Source organism: Raphanus sativus, chromosome 1 (assembly GCF_000801105.2).
Source record: "Raphanus sativus cultivar WK10039 chromosome 1, ASM80110v3, whole genome shotgun sequence".
NCBI classification, from domain to species: Eukaryota; Viridiplantae; Streptophyta; class Magnoliopsida; order Brassicales; family Brassicaceae; genus Raphanus; species Raphanus sativus.
The window spans coordinates 9,357,551-9,372,991 of record NC_079511.1 but is presented as its reverse complement, the minus strand read 5'-3'; the positions used below and the strand labels follow the sequence as shown (position 1 = coordinate 9,372,991).

General features: G+C 38.3%; 2 protein-coding genes and 1 pseudogene across 3 annotated transcripts; all 3 read right to left on the bottom strand.

Moving 5' to 3' along the window:
- Nucleotides 1-268: 268 nt before the first annotated feature.
- On the bottom strand, nt 269-3,871 carry LOC108861894 (wall-associated receptor kinase 5). 2 transcript variants are annotated; one of them, XM_018635883.2, is made up of 4 exons: nt 3,804-3,871; nt 2,079-2,866; nt 1,769-1,954; nt 269-1,661 (listed from the first exon to the last, which is right to left on the bottom strand). In XM_018635883.2, exons 1-4 carry the CDS (start codon nt 3,854-3,856, stop codon nt 475-477), a joined length of 2,214 nt encoding a protein of 737 aa, XP_018491385.2. In that variant the 5' UTR covers nt 3,857-3,871; the 3' UTR covers nt 269-474. The 2 variants fall into 2 exon arrangements, with proteins under 2 accessions (XP_018491385.2, XP_018491376.2); XM_018635874.2 differs by lacking the exon at nt 3,804-3,871 and having other exon boundaries at nt 2,079-3,054.
- Nucleotides 3,872-4,919: 1,048 nt separating this feature from the next.
- On the bottom strand, nt 4,920-8,011 carry LOC108836892 (wall-associated receptor kinase 2-like). Its single transcript, XM_018609987.2, has 3 exons — nt 6,999-8,011; nt 6,411-6,596; nt 4,920-6,324 (listed from the first exon to the last, which is right to left on the bottom strand). The coding sequence occupies exons 1-3, from the start codon at nt 7,834-7,836 to the stop codon at nt 5,132-5,134; spliced, it is 2,217 nt and encodes a 738-aa protein (XP_018465489.2). The 5' UTR covers nt 7,837-8,011; the 3' UTR covers nt 4,920-5,131.
- A 4,914-nt stretch (nt 8,012-12,925) lies between these two features.
- Nucleotides 12,926-15,441, bottom strand: LOC108814085 (putative wall-associated receptor kinase-like 16; annotated as a pseudogene).

Sequence of the window (15,441 nt, the reverse complement as noted above, 5' to 3'; positions counted from 1 at the left end):
TCATTCTTTTTTTTCTTTGCGCTCATATTCAAATCACATTGTTTATTCATTTGCTTATCTCTATGAAAATTCACCAAAAAACTTGGCTTTGCCAAAACCGTGTTTGGATTGCATCAGGAAGTACGATTTTCTGTCCCAAATTACTTCTCTGCCACTAACAAAGTCAGTTGATCTCTTTCATTTGCCTGATGTACAAGTAACCTTGCATGGTCTATATATCAGGTGTTTTTTTGTGCTCTCTTTAAATTCTGGTGTTTCTTTCTTTGAGTTTCTTTTGTAACCATATTGGTATCTTAGATTCTTATTGGAATAATATTCAGGGGAACCATGAACCTATTGAGGACATACAACTATACAAGAATCAATGAAAGCATAAATGTTCATGAATGTAAATAGACAAAAGAGAAGAGAACTAATAAAGAAATGACAATATTCCTAGAAAAGAAAGACATGATGATTTTGACTAACAAAATATCAGCGGCCACCTTCAATATGCAACCTTGCTACATTCTTGATACTATCATAACCCGTGCTACTCGTATCCCCTTGCCCTGATATGGTTTCAACACATATCAAGTGTTCAGTCTCCGCAGGATAGCGATCCGACCACTGATGTTTGTTCTTAGTGACTCTCAAGCCCTCAAGCTTTGCAGCTACTTCTTTCATCCTCGGTCTTTCTTCTCCCATCAGTCTTGTGCACTCAACAGCAATTAACGCAGCTTCCTGAATCTCCCTCTGATTATTCTCGCTCATTACTTGTCTGTCAATAATCTCATGCAACCTATTCTCTTTGGTGGCACAAGCAAAGTAACTCACCAGGTGTCTTGAGTACTCTGGCCTTCCAAAACACAATGCCTTTTGGCCTGAGATAAGTTCCATCAAAACTACCCCAAAACTATAGACATCACTCTTCTCGTTCAGCAACCCAGTGTTGTAGTATTCCGGGTCTAGGTAACCGAGAGTCCCTTGCACCATAGTCGTGAGCTGCTCTTTATCCATCGGTATCAGCCTTGAAGCACCAAAGTCAGCTACCTTTGCAGTTAAGTTTTCATCCAGGAGAATATTAGCAGTCTTGATATCACGGTGGATGATTGGAGTAGAAGCAGAGGAGTGAAGATATGCAAGTGTTCCAGCGACTTCAATTGCTATCCTCAGACGGTGTTCCCATGTCAGAGAAGAATCAAACAAGGAACCATGCAAGTGATCAAAAAGGGTGCCATTAGATACAAACTCATAGACCAGCAAAGGAACTTCGGTCTCTAGACAGCATCCCAAGAGCTTGACAACGTTCCTATGATTGATTTGTGTAAGCACCAGCATCTCGTAGATGAACTGCTCTACTTGGCTACGGTCTCCACCAAGCCTAGCTTTCTTTACAGCAGCTACGGAGTTGTCTGGCAATATCCCTTTGTAAACTGTTCCTTGGCCTCCCTGTCCCAAGATTCTGCTCTCTTCATAACCGTTAGTTGCTTCCTTCATTCCTTCCTCGGTAAAGATTTTGAAGTCAACGTTCGACGCCCCTGCTCCTGAGAGTCGCTGTACCAACAAGCCCCCGCCGTTTTGCTCGAAGAATTTTTGTCGGAGTGAGTCTTTCCGGTGCTTTAGTTTCTGTTGCATACAGGTAACGCCAAGCAGGATGAACAAAAAGAATATGGCGTTTCCTGATCACACACAACATAGGAGTGAGCTGATCAGTAGCCCATCTAAGCAGGATGACTATGAGCTGCAAGGGTAAATACTTAAAAGAAACAAAGTGAGGGAAGCTTACCAATAAGAATCATAAGCCATTTTAAGTCTATACCCTTGCGCTTCCCACTCGTATCGAGCTTGCAACTCATAGTGGTGGTGTTTAACAGGAAACCAAACTGGCACTTACATTCGAAGCCTCCAACTTTATCTATACAAGTGCTTGGATCTGAACAGTTATGTCTACCAGTAACACACTCGTTGAAGTCTGCTCCAAAGAAAGCGATGCCAAAACGCAACGAGAAATGTATGAGCAAAAACAATTAACAATCAAAAGAAATTAATATGTGTTTCAAAAAAGATAAACAAAAGAAATTAATTTGAATTAGTACCTTGGCAACCGTGTTGATCTGACAGGTATGGGTTCCCATCGTAACCGTCTTTACATTTGCAGATATAACCCTTTCCACGAGTAGAATCAGAACATGTGCTGTTCCCACCGCATATGGTTGTGTTTCCAACATCCCCGCATGTCTTGTTTCCAATAGACCAATCTAGTTCCACAGGGTAACTCGTACGGTTAACATCTTCTGGAGAACTGAAGTCAAACTTACCGTCTTCAACGAGAAAAGCGTAGACGCAAGGATCAACATGATCCACGGAAGTCTGGTTCGCTGACTGCAAGGGAAGTAATTGAGCTGCGACCGCATACCTATCCAAAGACAATGGGGCAGGGATGTCTGCTGTGCAGCAACCTTCACCGTCACATTTTCTATTTGCCGGTTTTTGAGAATCGCATACTGATACGCATACATCTGCGTAAGGTTTATCTCCAGAAACGGCAACCAGCATTGCCATAGCATCACATCCTACTAAAGTAAGCTTGTTTCTGGTGGAGATGGATAAATTACCCAGTTCATATTCGCTGCTATAGGATGTATTTTCCTCGTGGCAATAATAGGATCGGTTAAGCAGAACTTGTAGCTGGCCGCTGTGAGTAAAGTTTTCCACTGTAATGTTGCCTAAGACGTATGGCCTTTCTTCCTTACAGGTGATATTGAAACTATCATCTCCGGGATAGTAACAACCTGAAGAAATGCCAAAAGGGTACTTGATGTCGACGTTGCCACATCTAGTTTTGCAACCTTCGCGAGGTTGAAGTTGCCCCTTCACCAGTTGTGTATACGTAAGGTAAAAGAAAACAACCACCAATAACACACCATGCACCTTCATCTTCTACCTCTATTCTCTCTCTATATATGTTTTGCTCTTTTGTGTTTAATATTTCTCATCTGCTTGAGGTCTGTTCTTATAAGAAACCTGTATATGAAATGTATTATTCGCTCATTTTCCCAGTAATTGCACGAACTAAATTCAACAAGAACATGTGGTTAATGTAACACGCAAAAAGGAGAACGTTCAAATAATCCTAATGTAAGATCAGTACGTGTCCCTTTAATTCGGGTTTAATAGTGACAACTTCAGGTTACTGGTCCTCTCTTCTTTTCTTGATATTTTGTTCGTTTCCTCATAGTTAGGAAACCAATTTGGTTTTGTTAACAGTGACTAGTGTTCTTACTATTCAAAGCTTAAGCTGGTTGATATAGTTGCTAGGAAATTATCTTCTAATGTGACCATATTATTTTTCAAAATATGAAAATTGCACTCTAATCGTATTAGAACTTCACGAGACTGTTAAGTTGATGATTTTGGCTCACACTGCATACCCTACAAAGAGATATAAAAGGTCTTATTGACGTAACTTTATCAACTATGTGAAAAGAAGATGAATAATTAACATGGTTATTGATGATTACAAGAATCTCTCAAAGCATCAATGTTTCTTGAATTTCATGTTTGATACTCCATTTTAAAAATGTTTAGGAGGACAAAAACAATGAGGAAATGATTTTATTCTTTTTTCACAAACAAAAGAGATACAAGTGATTTTGTGAGAGCTTGACCGACAAATATATCAGCGCCCAGCTTCAATGTGTAAATTTGTCACATTCTTGATGCTGTCATAGGCAGTGGTACTAGGGATTGTGCTGATAAGATTTCAACACCGACCAAGTGCTCGGTCTCCTCTGGCTCATTATACTTATCCGACCGCTGATGTATAAGCAAGCGAGAAAATGGCCACCAAGAACAGACCATGCACTTTGTTCATCTTCTCGCTTTCTTTCTTTTTTTTTTCTTCTTCTTATTTTGGAGTTTTTCTCATCTCCTTGAGGTGTTTGATTTCTTATATGAGATGTTTATGTCCTTACTCGCAGCCGCTTTCTAATCCAGCTATACAGACAGGACCATTTCAGTGGTAACGCAAGGAAGATGTTAGAGTACCCCAACCCAACGCCTACGTTTGCAAGTGACTTCATTTTTTTTGGTTGTATACAATGATTACAATGGTTGGTAGGTCCTATGACTCTTAAAAATCTGAAGAAATGGTAAACAAATTCAGGCTATATTTGATTAATTATTTGATTATTGAATAGAAAAACCATTAGACATTGGTCAACTAGTACAAGTCCGTCTTCTCCGTCAACCCTCAGTTATCCGTCTTCTCTTCTTTCATTGATATTTTTTTTTTGAAGACGTAGATGTATCACCACTATAAGTGATTGTTCTGGTGAATGATGTGAAGATGTAGTTAAGGGTAACTGTAGTGGAGGATATCTACAAGAGTTTCTTGTAAATAGAATGAATATAAAGATATGAAAAATGAAAAAATGAAAAAAAAAAGAGTTTGATAAACATGTTATTTTTGAGAACCTCTTGAGTGATAAGTTTTTTTACCTTATTGGTTATTTATTTTTAAATGCTATTATATATGCTAAGAAACCTTGCAAGAGTTTTGTACCACTTATTTAAGAGCCGCCTCATATCAGAGCCGCTATAAAATATATTTACTCAGGCTCCTGATCATATCATGCTCTGTTCTTATAGCGGAAAAATATACACTACATACAGAAAAGTTAATGGAAAATGTATTTCTCCAAAACCTTTTAGTGGTTCTTTTCTTTCATATCAAGACGTCGGAATTTCTAGGTTCAGAAATTAAATGCGATGTTAACCTTATTTATAAGGAAAAGTCAGATATGCTCTTAATTGGTTTATTATAACTCTATATATAAACTGATTGCGACACTTATGAGGGTAACATCGCATTTCATATCTTAATCCCTGAGAGACACTGAACTTTTCCATTACCAAATCTGGTACCGAAATCTACAGTTCCAATCAAGGAGAGTTATAAACACAATGATTAATGATTTTTTTTTGCTTAAATACATGTAACAATGATGATCTGACGAATCAAGAATCTCTCGAGCACAGAGGGTTTTCTTAATGTCATTTCTTTTATTATGTATTTTAAATGTCTAGGATGAAAAGTAAGAGAAAAGAAACATGATCATGATCCAATGTAACATGGCCTACAGTCTAATCAACGGCCAGCTTCAATGTTTAATCTTGTTACATTCTTGATGCTGTCATAGCCAGTGGTACCAGTATCCCCTTGTGCTGGTAAGATTTCAACACCGACCAAGTGCTTATTCACCTCTGGCTCATTATACTGATCCGACAACTCATGTTTGGTTTTGGCGACTCCCAAGGCCTCCAGCTGTGCAGCTACTTCTTTCATCCTTGGCCTCTCCTCTCCCATCAGTCTTGTACACTCAACAGCAATTCTTGCAGCTTCATGTATCTCCCTCTGGTTATTCTCTTTCATCACTTGGCTGTCAACAACCTCGTGCAACCTATCCTCTTTCATGGCACAAGCAAAGTAATTCACAAGATGTTTTGACTGTTGTGGTTTTTCGAAGCACAATGCCTTTTGGCCTGTGAGCAGTTCCATCAGAACTACCCCAAAGCTATAAACATCGCTCTTTTCATTTAGCAACCCTGTGTTGTAGTATTCTGGGTCTAGGTAACCTAGAGTGCCTTGCACCATAGTTGTGAGCTGCTCTTTGTCCATAGGTATCAGCCTTGAAGCACCAAAGTCAGCTACCTTTGCAGTTAAGTTTTCATCCAGAAGAATATTAGCAGTCTTGACATCACGGTGGATGATTGGAATTGAAGCAGAGGAGTGAAGGTAGGCAAGAGTTCCAGCGATTTCCACCGCTATTCTCAGGCGGTGCTCCCATGTCAAATAAGAATTAGACATTGAACCGTGCAAGTGATCGTAAAGGGTTCCACTGTTTATGAACTCATAGACCAGCAAGGGAACTTCAGTCTCTAGACAGCACCCCAAGAGCTTGACAACATTCCTATGGTTGATCTGTGAAAGAACTAGCACTTCATTAATGAACTGCTCTACTTGGCTGCTGTCTCCAAGCCTAGCTTTCTTTATAGCAACTACGGAGTTGTCTGGCAATATCCCTTTGTAAACTGTTCCTTGGCCTCCCTGGCCCAAGATTCTGCTTTCTTCATAACCATTAGTTGCTTCCTTCATGCCTTCTTCAGTAAAGATTTTGACATCAGAATTTGATGTCCCTGCACCTGAGAGCCTCTGCCGCAGCATGCCGCCACCGTTTTGCTCAAAAAAGTGTTTTCGGAGCTCGGTGTTTTTCCTGTGCTTTATTTTCTGTTCTACACAGCCGAAGACAAGTAGGATGGCCAAGAAGCCGACGGTTGTTGCTGTCATCACCCAAAGATGATTAGAGAGAGTGTTATTTTCCCCCCAAAAAATATATAGGATCCGGAATAAGGGAGGGGGAGCTTACCAAGAAAAATTCTAGTCCATCCATAGTATTCAGACCTGCCTTTACGCATGCAGCTATTATTGGTGGCATTTAAGTTGTAACCAGGTGGGCAATAACAAAGGAAGTGTCCCATCGTGTTATTACAGGTGCTGGAAGCTGAACAGTTATGTCTATAAATAGTACTACTAGTAGTACACTCATCTATGTCTGTCGCAAGGAAAAAGATGCAACAAAGAAATGTGTGAGGAAAACATTTAATAACGCACAAAAGAAGAATGGAAATTGTGGCCCTGTTCGTTTGCTGGTCGCTAGCGTTAGCGACCAGAGTCAGCGACCAGCGACTGCAATTTAATGTCGCTGATGTTGTTTGTTTGGAGGTCGCGTAATCGATCGCAGCGACTATTTTTTTTTTAAAAAAAAAATTAATCGCACGATTTTAATCTTACCGCTAACATTTTTAGCGTCCGAAATTTTTAGTCGCTGGTCGCTAGAGTTTGATCGCTGCGATCAGTCGCTGAATCCATGACCAGTAAACGAACAACGTTTGGTCGCTGAAGTTGGTCGCTGACGCTAGCGACCTGCAAACGAACAGGGCCTGTATCGTAGTACCTTGGCAGCCGTCTAGAAGGTATGGATTCCCTTCGTAACCGGCTTTGCATTTGCAGTTATACCCGGTTCTAGTAGTAGAGTTCAAACACTCGCTGTTTTTACCGCATATGCTTGTGTTTCCGACTTGCAGGCATGTCTGTTCTCCAATGGACCAATCCAATACTATAGGGAACTTGGTAACATTCCGCAGATTCTGAAGATCTTGGGAAGGAGAGAAGCTAAACATACCATCTTCGACAAGAAAGGCATAGAAGCAAGGATTAAAGTCACTAACAGACGTCTCCCTGTCAAAGCGTCTGGATCTGATTCTGAAACGTCTGCTCCTCTTAGGAACGGAGGTTTGGCAGCATCCGTCACCAGAACACAGCCCGTTTTCTTTTGGAGTGGAATCGCATAACGACAAACATCCAGTTGAGTAGTTTCGGTCTCTTTTAAACGTGGTCATGAACGCGTATGTGTTACAACCCACGGCAGTGAACCTGTTCTTGTTGGAAAGAGTAAAGTTAACCAGATTAGTGTTGTAGAAAAGTTCATTAGTATTATTTTCGCTGTTGTAGCAGGTGAAGGATGTAGACTGGAGGACGCGTAGCTCGCCGCTGTGAGCAATGTTGATCACTTGCATGTTGAAAAAGAATAGCTCGTTTGTTGTTTCATTACAGGTGAGGTTGAAGTTATCTTGTCCGGCATAGTAACAACCAGTAGAAAGGCCAAAAGGGAACTCGATTGAGACGTTGCCGCATTTCGTTTGGCAAATTGGCGTAGATTGACCCATAACCAGCTTTGTAGAAGCAAGAATTAAAATAGCCACCAAAAACAGACCATGCACCACCATGTTCATCTTCAACCTCTCTTCTTTTCTCTCTTTGTTTCTCTTTCTAAGGTTTTCTCATGTCCTTTTCTTTCTTATAGGATTTGGAAATAAACCTCAAGTTTTGAGATGTTCTCTATATATAAATGCAGCTAGAAAATCAAGACCATGTCAATGTAATTCAAGAAGGACGTCAAAGTACTCCACATACCATATATTATATCCCAACGTGTACGTCTGCTTTGATTTAACAACGTGACTCTTATATTTTGTAGTATTCAAAGATTACGATCGGTTGTTAATAAGAAATCTTCAAATGTGAAGAAATGGTAAATATTCAAACTACGTACATATGCTCTAATTATATTTAATGATTTTGAGTAGAAAAACCATTCGGTAATTTTAAAAGATTAGTGGACATTTTGTCAACCATCACTGGTGGATCTAGAATATATATTGAGTGGGGGCAAAAAAAGAAAAATCAAAAATAATGAGTGTGATACGAAGGTTTTACTAACTAAAACCATCTCCAACCTACCTTTATTTTAATTTTTATATTTTCTTCTAAAATAAAGAAACTCTATTATAGATGTGGATTTGCTCCAATGTATGCCTATATAATAGAGTTCTTTTATTTATAGAAGAAAATATAGAGATATGATATTTTCATCTCTAAATATAGTGGCAAAAAGTAGAATTTTTCTATATTTTTCTCTAAAATAGAGAAACTATATTATAGAAGCATACATTGGAACAAATCCACCTCTATAATAGAAATCTCTATTTTAGAGGAAAATATAGAGGTGTACATTGGAGATGATCTAAACTACACAATTAGTTATATTTTTAATGCATTTTATTTAATTTTTATATTATTGTGGTGGCAATTGCCTCCTTGCTGTTACACGTAGATCCGCCACCATTTGAATTATGTCTTCGTCAATCTTCAAAAAGTTACTGCACTTTCTATGATACAACCATGCAAATTCTTAACAGTTACTTCCTCCTGAGGATAATTATGAAGTTTGTCTTAGAGTGAAGGTGTTGCTTACTATTTACTTTGATCAAGAAGCTGAAGAAAATGCAATCTTTGATGATAATTTTCACACACTGCAGTAGCACAAGCAAATCTAGCAATGCCAAAATCAAAATTTTTGATGTTATACCGAAAATCATTGTCTTCATGTTCTGGATTTAATGCATAAGGTTAAAACTATCACTTTCTTCCTCCCACAGGGGGGTCTATGGTCTTGGTTTTTGCTGCTGAAATTGCTGTAGATTGTAAATGGTAGAAGATTGTGATTTTTTGAGGATGAGCAAGTATTGGCACTACTAGGATTGACATATCAATATAACGTGAGGAGATACACAATCTCATTCGTTATCCAAGCCTCTAAACTACATGTCAAAATACTCCCACTTATATATAGTACTAGATTTTGATCCGCGTTTTTGAAGCGCAGAATATTTTACGATGAAAAATTTCACTAATAATTTAACAAATATCTTGTAAATTTTAAAGAATGTGTATTTAAAATATTTTTTATTTAAATCAGTATTTTTAAATTCAACCCGATTGTGATTATACCGGTTAATCCGGAGATCTGACAATTCAATTTATGTTTTTAAAATATTCATATTAAAAAATCACTAAAATCCGAGACTAACCGATTGAACTGATGGATGACCGATATGTAATCTAATTGAATTTAAATTGTAATAGCTTCATAATTTGTAATCTTATAATCGGAATTTTAAAGTTCACTATTTTGCAATTTATGATAGTGAACTTTAAAATTATGACGTTTCTACAAAATTTTAAAGAGAAAATGATAGATATAAAATAATTAAGATTAATTATTGTATTATTTGGAAACATTGATAGTAGTATAAAAATATATTGTTTGGAAACATTGATAGTAGTATAAAGAAATAAGTATATTGTTTGGAAACATGGATAGTAGTATAAAGAAAAGAACATAAAGTGATTTAATGTATGTTTAACTATATAGTATAAATGTGTATTTAATTTAAAAACTTACAAAATAAATGTTAGGTCCAACAGAATATTTCTGTTTTAATAAGATAGATTCGTCTAAAACGGACCAACAATAGTATTCTGTTATACCTAAAACGTCTGGTCAGCCGATTGATAAGACTTGTGGTCCCAGCAGTACAAAATACTCCCGTATGTAAACTTCATGGTGATTCTAAACTATATATTAGTCAGCATATAACAAGGTGAGAAGTATTATGTATACTTTTTCGGATCTGAGGATCCGAAATTGTACCGATCCCAAAAATCGGGTTTTGGGTCGGATTCAAATATACACAAATACTCGATTAAATACGGGTTGAAAAATATATCGGTACTGAATCGGTTCGGATTCAGGGATCCGAACAAGTATATCCGCATAGATTCAACATATATCTGATAAGGAACCTGTATATGAAATGGTTTCTTCACCCACTTTCACAGTAATTGCAAGAACAAAATCAACAAGACCATATGCAAAAATAACACGCAAAGCAAATATGTTTCATATATCCTAATATAAGATGAAAAATTTACTTTGAGAGACACATTATGAGTTTACAATTACACTTGGACACACATTCCACTTGCCACACACATTTTGTGTGTCTAAAGACTCCAATACCCTCAGACTAGATCAAACTTTACTTTTTCATTCTTCCTCTTTTCTTACTCGTTAAAGTACATTATCTCTCCTTACCTAATTATATTTTTCCCAGATGCTCAAATTCTGAGAGTTCCCAACAAAATCAACATAGATGGGTGTGATGAGACCAAAACTTGTAATGAAATCGATCGTGATGAGCTTGGGATCCGTCACGGATAATCTTAAGGAAGCTACGGTGGAGTTTCAGATAGTGGATGAACTCGGGATTCGCCGTGGGTGAGCTCGAGGTAGCTGCAATGGAGTCATGGATGCAGCCATGGAGTCGGCCAAATCTCGTTCGTCGAATCAAATTGCGAGTTTCCAAAGTCACTGAACTCATCTCCGTCAAAATATCTGAGCTCCGCCGTGGGAATTGAAGCCAAACCCAGTGAGTTTTTAGCTGACTCAACGGACCCCATTTGTTAATCGATGATAGCTCTGATACAAAATCTCCAGATTCTTATTCTTCTTCTTCAGACATAAAACCCAAAACAAAATGGGTTTGTGGTTTTGTTTTGTGATTCTGTTACAGACTTAAAAAAAAACCTAGATACTTTTTTTTTTTTTCACACAATGAGTTTGTGATTCAGTTTATGATGTAAGCTCTAATTATGCTGGAGTTGTATCCACATATTAAAGATATTGTTTTTTGATCAAAAAAAAAGATATTGTGTTTGCTTTGTTCTAATTATGTATATTACAGATTAGTTTATGTCTCAAATTATCTTAGCAACTTTAACACAAAGCTCTAATTATGTTCGAGTTGTATCCACATATTAAAGAAATTGTTTTGCTTTGTGTTCCTTCTGATACAGATACTAAGGCTGTTAACGGTATGTTAGCCACTCCTTTGTGTTCAAGTTGCTTGAGTTGCTTGAGACAGAAGATCCTAGAGAAAGGGAAATTGAAAACTATTCTTCATAGAATTTATGGGAAGTGTATGGTCCGTAGACCCTTTATTAGGAAAGGATTAACAATATATTACATAGGTTTTGTTTACGAGACAAGAGATATAGCGGGATTGAGAAGCTTTTGGTTATTTGTGGAGTATCGCCAATGGATTTGCTTTGCGATGTAGGAGGACTAGAATTTCTTTTTGATCAGGACATTGATACCTCTGCATAAGCCTAAACCTATTGCTATGTATCATCAACAATGATCTTATTGTATTGTTTAGTTTGTGGAGAAAGATTATAGGCTTGTGGATACGAGTAGGAGAAGAAGATCAACTGTCCACAGTCCTTGTGTCCACATTTATCTTATCCACATGTTCTATGTCCAAGCTTCTCCAATTTCCATGATTTTTTCTGATAGAAAAGTCATGAGTGTTCTAACGTTCAATGATGGAGATTACGAGTTAACAAGAATGAAGTTCAAATCGTTTCTTAATTTGAGCCTGAAACTATGAGTCTTTCCACTTTATCTTTTTCGCTTTAGGTTATAGTATTGGTTTCGAACTGTGAAGGAAGATTTTTCAGAGTGTTATGTTTGTTGGTAATGTGGTTGTTGGATCTGATCATAATTGGAAACTTCTCAAGATCGTTACTTTTTAGTGGATGTGTTCGTTAAACATCAATACAAGACATTTTTTTTATGTCCACAACTAATTGTCCACAATTCATACCCATCCACCAATTAAATACCTCTCTATTTTGCCGTACACACAAGTCCATCCACGAACAATTAGAAAACAATATTCCATAAACCTATAACTAATAAATTCACGAACTGAACTATCTAAATACAAGTTACCATCTAATTATTGGTTTAACAAAAGAAACGAAAGCCATTTACGTCAGTCAGTCACGCAGGGGTATAAACGTCCAAAACAGTTTTCAAACACAACAATTATGTCTCTCATGCAGAAAGTGTCTTAAAGAGTAAAAGAAAAGTAAAAAGTGTCTTATAATGTAACTCACTCATATAAGATCAATACGTGTCCCTTTGATTCGGTTTAATAGTGACAACTTTTTCGGTACCGGTCCTCTCTTCTCTTCTTGGTATCTTGTTAGTTTTCTTTCTCATAGTTAGGAAACCAATTTGGTTTTGTTAATAGTGACTTTTTTTTTTGTCACCGATTAATAGTGACTTTTTAATTATCAAATTAACAGGGATTTTACTTTCTTAATATTCAAAGGTTAATTAGGCTGGTTGATATAGTTGCAAGGAATCTTCTAACATGACCATGAAATATATATAGAAATTTCCTTCTAATCGTAATACAATTTGACAATAAATAAATAATTGATGACTTTGGCAGCACTGCAGACCAGACCATACATAGAGATTTAGAAGGTCTTATTGAGATAATATTATCCACTATGTGAACAGAAGAGGAATAATTAACTTGCTTATTGATGATCTAGAAGAAGCTCTCGTAGCATCAATGTTCTTGAATTTCATGTTTGATACTCTTATATTTTTTAAAGATGTTTAGGAGAACAAAAGCAACGAGGAAATGACTTTATTCCTTTTTCACAAACAAAAGAGATACAAGTGATTTTGTGAGAGCTGGACTGACAAATATATCAGCGCCCAGCTTCAATGTGTAATCTTGTCACATTCTTGATGCTGTCATAGCCAGTGGTACTAGTATCCCCTTGTGCTGATAACATTTCAACACCGACCAAGTGCTCATTCACCTCTGTCTCATTATACTGATCCGACCACTCTTGTTTCGTTTTTGCAACCCCCAAGGCCTCAAGCTGTGCAGCTACTTCTTTCATCCTTGGCCTCTCCTCTCCCATCAGTCTTGTACACTCAACAGCAATTCTTGCAGCTTCATGTATCTCCCTCTGATTAGACTCATTCATCACTTGGCTATCAATAATCTCGTGCAACCTATCCTCTTTCATGGCACAAGCAAAGTAATTCACAAGATGTTTTGACTGTTGTGGTTGTTCAAAGCACAATGCCTTTTGGCCTGTGAGAAGTTCCATCAGAACTACCCCAAAGCTATAGACATCACTCTTCTCGTTTAGGAACCCTGTGTTGTAGTATTCTGGGTCTAGGTAACCGAGAGTCCCTTGCACCATAGTTGTGAGCTGCTCTTTATCCATAGGTATCAGCCTTGAAGCACCAAAGTCAGCTACCTTTACAGTTAAGTTTTCATCCAGGAGAATATTAGCAGTCTTGACATCACGGTGGATGATTGGAATAGAAGCAGAGGAGTGAAGGTATGCAAGAGTTCCAGCGATTTCCACGGCTATCCTCAGGCGGTGCTCCCAAGTAAGAGAAGAATCAGACATGGAACCGTGCAAGCGATCGTAAAGGGTGCCACTGTTAATAAACTCGTAGACCAGCAAGGGAACTTCTGTCTCCAGACAGCAGCCCAGGAGCTTGACCACGTTCCTGTGGTTGATCTGTGAAAGCACAAGAACTTCGTTGATGAACTGCTCTACTTGGCTGATGTCTCCAAGCCTAGCTTTCTTTATAGCAACTACCGAGCTGTCCGGTAATATCCCTTTGTAGACTGTTCCCTGGCCTCCCTGACCCAAGATTCTACTTTCTTCATAACCATTGGTTGCTTTTTTCATGCCTTCCTCGGTAAAGATTTTGACATCAACATTTGATGGCCCTGCTCCTGAGAGTCGCTGCTGCAGCATGCCGCCACCGTTTTGCTCAAAGAATTGTTTCCGTAGCTCAATGTTTTTCATGTGCTTCCTTTTATGTTGTACGCAGATAACAACAAGCAGGATGGCGAAGAAGCCGACGGTTGTTCCTGATGACATCACCCGTAAATGATTTAGAGAGTCGTTATAATTCACAAAAGATTAAAAAAAAATTAAGAATAACTGAGGGAGGCTTACCAAGAACGATTATAATCCATCTATGGTTTTCAGGCTTGTGTTTGCGCATGCAGCCATTGGTGGTGGCATTCAATTCTAAACCAGATGGACAACTACAAAGGAAGTGGCCCATCGTGTTTACACAGGTTCTGGAATCTGAACAGTTATGTCTATGGATAGTACTACTAGTAGTACACTCATCATGTCTGTCCCAAGGAAAGAAGATGCAACAAGAAATGTGTGAGGAAAACATTTAATAACGCACAAAAGAATAATGAAGGAAGTTAAAAACATAGTTACCTCGGCAACCTTCTGGAAGGTATGGATTCCCATCGTAACCGGCTTTACATTTGCAGTTATACCCGGTTCTAGTAGTAGAGTCCAAACATACGCTATTCTGACCGCATATGCTTGTGTTTCCAACTTGCTGGCATGTCTGTCCTCCAATGGACCAATCCAGTACTACAGGGAACTTGGTAACATTCCGAAGATTCTGAAGATCTCGGGAAGGAAAGAAGCTAAACATACCTTCTTCGACAAGAAAGGCGTAGGAGCAAGTATTGGAGTTATTAACAGACGCCTCTGCAAAGCGACCTGAGCTGATTATGAAACGTTTGCTCTCCATAGGGACGGAGGTTTGACAGCAGCCTTCGCCAGAACACTGCCCGTTTTCCTTTGGGATGGAATCGCATATGGACAAGCATCCAGTCGAGTAGTTCCGATCTTCATAAATTGCGGTCATGAAGGCGTAAGTGTTACAACCCACGGCAGTGAAACTGTTCTTGCTGGAAAAAGTGAAGTTACTCAGAGTTGTGTTGTAGGAAGTTCCCTCAGCCAGACTTGAGGATGCGCAGCTCGCCGTTGTGAGAAATGTTGATCACTGGCAGGCCGCCAGCGAATAGCTCGTTTGTTGTTTCATTACAGGTGAGGTTGAAGTTATTTTGTTCGGCATAGTAACAACCAGTAGAAATGCCAAAAGGGTACTCGATTGAGAGGTTGCCACATTTATTTTGGCAACCTCGCAAAGATTGACCATTAACCAGCTGTGTATAAACAATAGAGAAAATGGCTACCAAGAACCGACCCAGCACCTTGTTCATCTTCTCTCTCTCACTCTTTCTTTCTTTCTTTCTTACTTTGTTCTTACTTATGAGTTTTTTTCTCAT